The sequence below is a fragment of the Pimephales promelas genome, chromosome 15, assembly GCF_988280905.1.
Source record: "Pimephales promelas chromosome 15, fPimPro1.hap1.1, whole genome shotgun sequence".
Taxonomy (NCBI): domain Eukaryota; kingdom Metazoa; phylum Chordata; class Actinopteri; order Cypriniformes; family Leuciscidae; genus Pimephales; species Pimephales promelas.
This window is the reverse complement of record NC_142783.1, coordinates 21,241,193-21,249,979: the sequence shown is the minus strand read 5'-3', so window position 1 is coordinate 21,249,979 and position 8,787 is coordinate 21,241,193. Positions and strand designations below refer to the sequence as shown.

General features: G+C 38.5%; 2 protein-coding genes and 1 non-coding gene across 3 annotated transcripts in view; 1 reads left to right on the top strand and 2 right to left on the bottom strand.

Annotated features, from left to right (window-relative positions):
- Window positions 1-355: 355 nt before the first annotated feature.
- On the bottom strand, window positions 356-4,332 carry pex13 (peroxisomal biogenesis factor 13). The gene is made up of 4 exons (XM_039655274.2): window positions 4,155-4,332; window positions 3,011-3,735; window positions 1,644-1,766; window positions 356-1,390 (listed from the first exon to the last, which is right to left on the bottom strand). Exons 1-4 carry the CDS (start codon window positions 4,223-4,225, stop codon window positions 1,032-1,034), a joined length of 1,278 nt encoding a protein of 425 aa, XP_039511208.2. The 5' UTR covers window positions 4,226-4,332; the 3' UTR covers window positions 356-1,031.
- A 658-nt stretch (window positions 4,333-4,990) lies between these two features.
- On the bottom strand, window positions 4,991-5,101 carry trnal-caa (transfer RNA leucine (anticodon CAA)). The gene is made up of 2 exons: window positions 5,064-5,101; window positions 4,991-5,036 (listed from the first exon to the last, which is right to left on the bottom strand). It is a non-coding gene; the product is annotated as a tRNA-Leu (tRNA).
- Window positions 5,102-7,426: 2,325 nt separating this feature from the next.
- The window catches only part of pdzd8 (PDZ domain containing 8), a 43,506-nt gene continuing 42,145 nt past the window's right edge, over window positions 7,427-8,787 (top strand). Inside the window, exon 1 of the mRNA XM_039655385.2 lies at window positions 7,427-8,469. Coding sequence (XP_039511319.1) covers window positions 7,580-8,469 — 890 coding nt within the window. The 5' untranslated portion in view covers window positions 7,427-7,579. The remainder of the gene's footprint in view (window positions 8,470-8,787) is intronic.

Genomic DNA, 8,787 nt, shown 5'->3' with positions numbered 1-8,787 from the left:
TTTAGAATAATATACAATTTGTATATTAGAATAATTCCTGAAGGATCATGTGACACTCAAGACTGAAATAATGATGCTGAAAATTCAGTTTTGCCACCACAAGAATAAATTACTTAAAAATAGAATTCAGTTGTTTTAATTTGTAATATTACACAATATTAGTTTTTTTTACTGTATTTCTGTACAAGTAAATTCAGCTTGGTGAGCATAAGAGACTCTTTTACATCTAAAAATGACCAACCCCATACTTTTGAACAGTAGAGAAACTGATTGTTAAATTCATTGTGTAACACATTTTTATTAACTTCCAAATGCAATTTCTTAACCAGCTGAATTTCAACCAGTAATTCTGTAATATTAGAAATGTTGGATCTATTATTTATTATTGTATTTACAAAATTGCACATTGAGTAGCAGTAAGCGAAAACAAACAACGCAGAAAACACACAGAAATGCACAAACTAATCCTTGATACAACAGCTTTAAAAGAAAATATAAAATATTCATAACATTGAAGAAAGATGAACAGCAATCTAAAACTCTCACATTGGAGAGTGAGAGAATTCCCATAATGAAATTCACAAGAAACGCTCTATTACAAATTTAGATTGATATAAGAAATCACAATTTAAACTAATCAGATGCGTTGAAAGTTTATAGATGAATGACAACATATTTGTAATATTTTATGCTTAATGCAAGCATATCATTACAAATTGTATCCATTATTCTTCTAAATAAATGAATGGGTCTTACACAAACTTACAAACTAATGTTGAAATATCCACCATTTTGTTATAGGAAAAAAAAACATTAGTAATGGCTTTGAGCCTAACAGTCTACTGAAATTTGTGAAATTATGCAATTCAAGTTATAAATATAAGACTATTCACCTCCCTTTCAATGCCTTCATTTTTCATTTGTTCCTCTCCTTTTTTTAGCTGTTGGACCAATATATATAGAGGGCGATACATTCTAATGAAGGATACTCTTTTTCTCTTAGCTCCCACCCACACACACACACGCACTATTCATAAGTCCATCTTTTCTGAGGTGATCACTACAGTATCACTGCTAATGTTTGTGGAAGGTTGCACCTCCAGAGAAGCATGAAGGCCTTGTGTCTCCCCGTAAACAGACTCCAGCAGATCATCTGGATGTGACGTGGTAGGGACAGTCAGCCTGGAGTTGGGAAGAGAAACTGCAGCCAGGGCAATTTGTGGTGCTGGAAGGTTCTGTGCCGCCTGCTGGGCCTGTGCAATCCTCTCTAATTCTGCATGCTTTCTGCCTCTCCTCCGGCCCAACACTTTAACGTAGTTGGCAGGGACGAGGCCAGTGATCTGCCCATCCACACTGGCTAACAGCCAGCCACGCACCCTGGGTTGTTGTTCTGCAAATAAGAGTGGAATACACCGAGTACAAGCTGTAAGACAATGCCTAGAACAAAATGTACATGGTACAAAGTGTATATGCTTGACATCAGTCAAATTTAAAACATTACATTGTTGATGAGTTGCTGTGAAAAAAGGATTTGTGTTTTATTTAAATGTTCCCATTGGATTATCTAGACAGTGTGTTTTCGTGTGTTAAAGTGGGAAGTGCACTTCTGTTCAGATTATGTTAAGCATGTGTCTTGTTCTTACCTTTAGGGGCAAGATTAATCATGTCTCCAGCCTGTAGAGAGATCTCTTCCTCAGACGAAGCTGTGAAGTCATACTCAGCTCGTGCAACTACATGGTCATCCTCCCCACTTGCCCAGTTAGTGGCTGAAAAACAGAACATAAGTTATATTAAGCACAAACATACAGACACAACTATATATAAAGCTACTTTTTCAGACACATACGAAAAAAAAAAAAACTACATACAAACATGTTTGAGCGCTAAACAATAAAGGCTGCCTGACATCCTGGGCCCAGCATGAAAGACAGTTGTCAGTTTTGTACCTTTAATAACGTCTGTATTTAATTTATGCAGTTTTATTTTACATTTTTCATAATTTACTCATTACGTTTTATTTATTACATTTTTGTAGCAGTGATTATTTTGAAAGGGCTGGTAAAAAAATCCCTATTGTTGAGCCGTGCATTTACTGTAGAGCAGCAAATATTTTTATAGGGTTCTGATGTACAGGGCTTCTGTATAATTTATGAATGAAGAGTTCAGATGCAAAAGCCTCTAAATGCCAATTGAAATTTTCTTCTTTAATGATGATTTTTGTCAAACTTGTATATTTAAGTTCAGTAATTTCACTTAAATAACAATTAATAGGTAATTATCATTGCCATTTAAGTGAAATCACTGAACTTAAATATACAAGCTTGATAAAAATGATCATTCTAGGAGAAAATTTCAAATGGCATTTAGAGGCTTTTGCATCTGAACTCTTCAAATGTATAAGTTTCTTTCAGAGATGTTTGTTTAGTGGTACAATATACTGATACTTTTTTTTTTTTTTACCAATTTATTGCATCCTTTCTGAATAAAAGTATTCATTTATTGATAACACTTACCAATATAAGGTTTCAATAGTTAAAATTTGTTAACCTCTTTATTTAACAAACTAAGAATGAACAATACCTCTACAGCATTAATTAATCTTAGTTGATGTTAATTTAACATTTACTAATACAGTATTAAAATGAAATGTTGTATTAGTTAACAATAGTTAATACACTGTGAACCAACATGAATTAACAATGAACAGCTGGATTTTTATTAACTAACATTAACAATGATTAATATATATTGTATCAAATGTATTGCTCATTGTTAGTTACTATATCTAACTAACATGACCCCTAAAATATCTTAATGACCCCTAGTTTTTGAACAGTGTAAACCATTCTCATTAACACTCCCATGTTCCTACATTAAAACCAAAATAGAAACGGAAGAGATAGATATGGAGTAATACTGGACTCATGTTAGACCAAAATAAATAGTGAGAAGAGTGGGTGAGGTGTAAGACTGGAATGAGAACAGACAGAATATTAAGGGAATTTCTCACCCTTTTCTTCAGGACCCTCAGCAGAGCTCAAAAGCCTCCAGATCAAATACGGCCCTCCAAGAACAACAGCAAAAAACAAGAAAATAGGCCATGATTTGACAGAATTCACACTGGGGTCATCAATCCCTGCACCTCTAGTTCCTGAAGCAGACACCACAGAGGAGGCTGCACTGTCAGCCCACAAATCGTCCACCTCTGAATCCTGACGCAATCCCAGTAGCCTCTGCAGCCTGCGATATAGGTATCTAAGGGTCCTAACGAGGGCGAAAGCAGACAGCACTTTTGTGAAATGTATGCGTAAGCGGGAGAAGTGATTGGCCACATCCAGAACAGCGCGAAAGCTGTTGTAGACAGCAGAGAAAGTAGCGTCCATCATCATGCTGACCGACGAGAAGGCGTGGACAATACTCTCAATGGACTGAAATGCTCCGCGGCTGCTCTCCTCCGCCTGCTGGACAAAACGGCTGGGTGGGACGTCGTCCCCTAAGTTATAACGGTTATAACCCAGGCCACCTCCAACTCCATAACCACTGTAGCTGTAAGGGCTGTAACCCCCCGCATACATGGAGCTCCCATAAGGGCTGTATGAGGAGGGTAATGAGCTGTATGTAGGGCGGTATGGCTGTTGGATGGATCTTGGAGGGATGGGTGGTGGCACACGTGTTAGAAGTGGAGGACCAGACATTGACGGCCCACTATGTGATGCTGATCCAAAATCAGTAGAGCTAGATAGAAGAAAATGAAAACATTCAAAAGAAATGGCATAACTGTAGAAAAGCAATAATAATAATAAAACATAGTTGAAAGTTGTCAAATATTCTCTATTTAAAAGTAAAAGACTGAACACACTATGTGTGAACTTTGACACTCAAGCAAACACTTATTGACATGCTTGAGTACGAGCCAAACATTAAGTTTACGTAACTTAACAACAAAAGTATACGTTAATTGTCAATGTAATCATACAGAACTTTTTATCAGAATCATTGTAACACCAAACTTATGCACATATTATTTTTACAGTAAAAATAGAACTACGTCGTCGAATTTAGATATTATATTTGCTTGAGAGCTAATACTTGCTAGCGTCCCAACACTCTGTCTATTGGACATGCTGGCTAAAATAAGAAAAGTTATTACGAACCGATAGTTTAATGGTCCAGTTATGGTTCCAGGGATTCGCCTTTCCCATGGTTTTGGTGGAGGCTGTGCCATTATTTAATATTTTACACCAAAAGTCTAGCAACACAATAAACGTCAGGAACAGAACCTGTTCCATTCGCCAGACTAAAGCAATCGATCATCCTCACAGTTCTGACTCTCTTTCGACACGAGACTAAAGCAATCTATAATTGAATCGATGTGGTCGCTTCTGTGTTTAAAGTCTTGTTAAGTTTTACTTTTTTAACATTCTGTATGTGCGAGAAGTCATTAATGAATTCAATATCGAATTCCGGTAATTTGCCGCTAAAATGCCTGAAACCAGACTGCGTTTTCGTCTGATCCATGTATCAAGCACGATCAATGACTAATCTGAAATATTTTACATGGAAATCGTGACCGTGAGACTTGACAGCTAGAAATCTGTTTTTACATTCCTCTTGCTCACGACCTATGCTCACGACGCACCGCGTGAATAAACCTCGTTTTAATTTTGAGTCCTGTCACTCTAAAAGACTCTCGTCAGAAGTGGGATTTGAACCCACGTACCTCGGCCATTCTGACAAGATAGCCTTGCATGATATAATATTATATTATAATTCCATATTTTATTGTACAGACCTTTTTGTTGTAAACTTAGCCTAGCCAAATAGATTCAAAATTGTCTCAAAAACAGATTTTATTTTTATTTTAAAAATCTCTCGTTTAGAAATGGCAAGTCAAGTGATCATTTATATGTGTCTAATTTGTAAACGGAATGCACACAGGCATTTAAACGTATACGTAAGGTATTTTTTATTTAAAAAATCTAAAACATATTGTCAGAAGTGGGATTTGAACCCACGCCTCCATTCGGAGACCAGAAACCTCATCACCTGAGAAGGACGTAATCCTTGAGTCTGGCGCCTTAGACCGCTCGGCCATCCTGACACTAAAAAACACGTGCACTGAAACATACTCCAACACGCACTAATAGCCCTAGTGGTAATTTGCAGTTTTATTACCTAGCTGATTTTTAAATAAAATGTAATTAAAATAAACATAAAATTCTTACTGTCAAATTGTATCCTTCAAAATTATTATCCGAGCATGTTTGTATTGTCTCATAAACATATTCTTACCGAGCATGTTTGTATTGTCTCATAAACATATTCTTACTATGCTTTCACCATTTTCTTTCTTTAAAATGCTAATTTTCAAATTCCATTCATGTTTTAAAGCTTTACCCTTCTCCCAAACCCAGTCTTTCAATGATCGAGGATTAGCTGTCATTAGTCTATCAAATTCAAATGTAGTATTTGTAAGCTTTAGCTCTTTTCATAATACACAGTTTCAATTGATTTCAATTGTCTCAAACAGCGTTTCAGCAGCTTTACAAAAAATGCATATCAGTGTTACTTTCTGAAGTAATGTTAACTAAGGAAGCCCGTTTCTGCCACAGTTGAGTAAACAAATATAATTCTGTAAAAGTCATCATAATGAGAAACTTTCTTAAAATAATGACTGAGACGTTTTCCATAATAATGACTTAACTTCTACGCATGCGCAAAGCCGCGGTGCAGAAGGTAGTGCCACGCTAGCGACATCCGCTGGTCAAAGCCGTGTAAATCAATCACAGCAAACAGGCACACATTACTGAACACAGCACGCTCTGCAGATGTTTGCATTACAGTCTAAAAGTCATTAAAGTTATGAGATGAATTCTACGAGTCGATTTTTTTACTCAACTTCCATATAGTTATCAGTCAGAGATGAGTGAATCAAATTGATGTGTGTGAGATGTGGTAAATATATATATATATGTGTCGAGAAAGTGGTGGACTGGTGGAAAGTGGTGGAATGGTGGACTAACCATATATATATAAATAAAATATATATATAAAAAAAATAAAAATTGCACCGGTTGCAATAGAGGCAGAATAGTGCATTTTTTGCCTGTTCTTATTTTTGCAGCAAGATCTTTGACAGCCCACAAGATGGAGCTGGAGCATTTACCTCAATTTGGATTTGGTTTACCACTTTTGTAATCCATAAATGTGTCTCTGGACTGAAATAAATCAGATCTCCAGCACCAGTGAAACATGAGTTGATAAAGATCAAACAGGATTGGTGAGAGTATTGCTGCCAGCCAACATGGGGATTAATTGTTTCAATCATTTTAATGGCTGCACACCCAGTGGTTAAACATACGCATTGCTATTGGCTGAGACACAATCCTCAGAATCAGCTCCATTGATTTATGACATATAATAATGACACATGTTGCTTTTGAATTTATACAAAACATCATGATGTTAATATCAGAAGATTAACATTATGCAATGCAAATGGAACTTCCACTATTATTAATTATGTTTTCTAATAATTCATGGTTATTGCGTTATATAATCACTTACATCTAGCTGTAAAATTACATTCAGGACTTAAGGAGGAACACCCCAGCACTCCCTCCATTCTCCATCATGAGCAGCTCTCTGGAAGCAGTCGAGTCACTCAGGTTCCTAGGCACCACTATCTCTCAGGGACCTAAAGTGGGACAATCACATGATTTCATTGTGAAAAAGGCCCAGAAGAGGTTGTAATTCCTTCACCTGCTGATACAGTTGTCAGCTATCATTGAGTCTTTCCTGTGTTCATCTGGTTTAGTTCAACCACCAATCAGACATCAGGAGACTAGTCCGACTGATTATTGTGCCCCCATGCCCACCCTCCGCCTTCAGATCAGGCAATATCGCATTTGATTTGTGCAAAATCCTTGTACATTTATTTAGTCCTATTTATTCATATAATTATTCACAATAAACCTAGTGTCAATATTTTTAAGCTGTATGTTTATTCTGACTAAAACTATCTGTGTCTTTATACTTTTTCAAAGTTTTTATTCTTAAACGTTATTATGTGCCTTGCTATATTATATGTATATGTGTGGACTGGAAGCTTCAATACCATGGTAAATTCATTGTGTGCAAGCACACTTGGCAATAAAGCTCTGACTCTGAAAGTTCCCGCTTTATGATATTTGTCAGTTCAAAACATCTTTGCAAATAGACAATGTAAAAATGAATGAAAAAAAAAAATGTTTCATTACAAAAACTCATGACTAGTCAATATTCAGCAGACGTTCGAGTACATGTTTCTTGTGACAATTTTATTTGTTGAGATCACATCCAGAGCCATCACATCCATTCGGTGGCTGCCCGGCAGATGCCGTCATGACGCAGGACTTCCAGCGCGTTGACGTGATGATACGTTCCACCAATCAGCGGAAGTTTCCGAAGCCCAGCCAGGAAAGGAGCAGATGATATGGCAGCTTTGTGAGCGGCCAGGTGGAACTCGCTTTTGTTTAATCGGGGTGACAGCGGAACATGAGTACAGTTTAACCCGCACGCCGCAGCGGGGGATCCGAAAATGATATACCTGATATTAATTTCTGCCTTCTCCGGGGCCATCGTCACGCTCCTTCTGCAGCTCTTACTGGTGTACCGGAGGAGCCCAGAGCCTGTCGCTAGGACTGTTCAATATGTCAAAGCAGTTCCTGATCCCGCACTGAGGGATTACTTTAGCAACCAACAATGCGAATCAACGCAGCTACAACCGGATATCACATCGTCTGCCTCCAAACAACCGGAGGCCTCTTCTCCAAAGCAGCAAGAGACCACCGTCCCCGGCAGCAGCCCCAAACAACAGCCGCCGTCTTCGCCACCGCCTTCCCTGAGCGACTTTCAGCACGCCTCCAAAGCAGAGACATGCGATTTCCTCAATGCCATATTTCTGTTTTTGTTCCGAGAGCTCCGAGACACCCCCGTCGTCAGGCACTGGATCACTAAAAAGATCAAGGTAGAGTTTGAGGAGCTCCTCCTGACCAAGACCGCCGGGCGTCTGCTGGAGGGGCTCAGTCTGCGGGATATCTCCCTGGGCAACTCGGTGCCCGTTTTCAAAACAGCCAGACTCATGAAACCCGTGGCTCTCAATGAAGACAACATGCCAGAGGAGCTCAATTTCGAGGTTGACTTAGAATATAACGGCGGCTTTCATCTGGCCATTGATGTCGATTTAGTATTTGGCAAATCGGCTTATCTGTTTGTGAAGATGACCCGGGTGGCGGGCCGCCTAAAGCTGCAGTTCACTCGCATGCCTTTCACGCACTGGTCATTCTCCTTCCTGGAGGACCCGCTCATAGACTTCGAGGTGAAGTCTCAATTTGAGGGCCGTCCTCTGCCCCAGCTCACCTCCATCATAGTCAACCAGCTCAAGAGAGTTATCAAGAAGAAGCACACTTTACCGAACTACAAGATAAGGTAATGTGTCTTCTATTCATGCTGTCGCATTCCAACTGCAATCTCAATCTGTCCCTTGCCTCTTTGACATGACAGTGACGTTCATCTGTGGTCTCAGGTCCATCAGCTACGGCTGGACAGTCACAGTTAGATCTCATGAAGACCAATGATCTATCTATCTACTTTTTAAAAAGCAGCAGCAGCAGCAATAATAAAATCAGTAAAAGATGTGCCATGCAATTCCTTAGAAGTCTGTTGGTATTTTCTTATTGTTTTTTTAGCATTGCTTTGGAGAGGTTGTGAAACTGGTAGTGTGTGTTCATGTTTGAATGGGGTTGT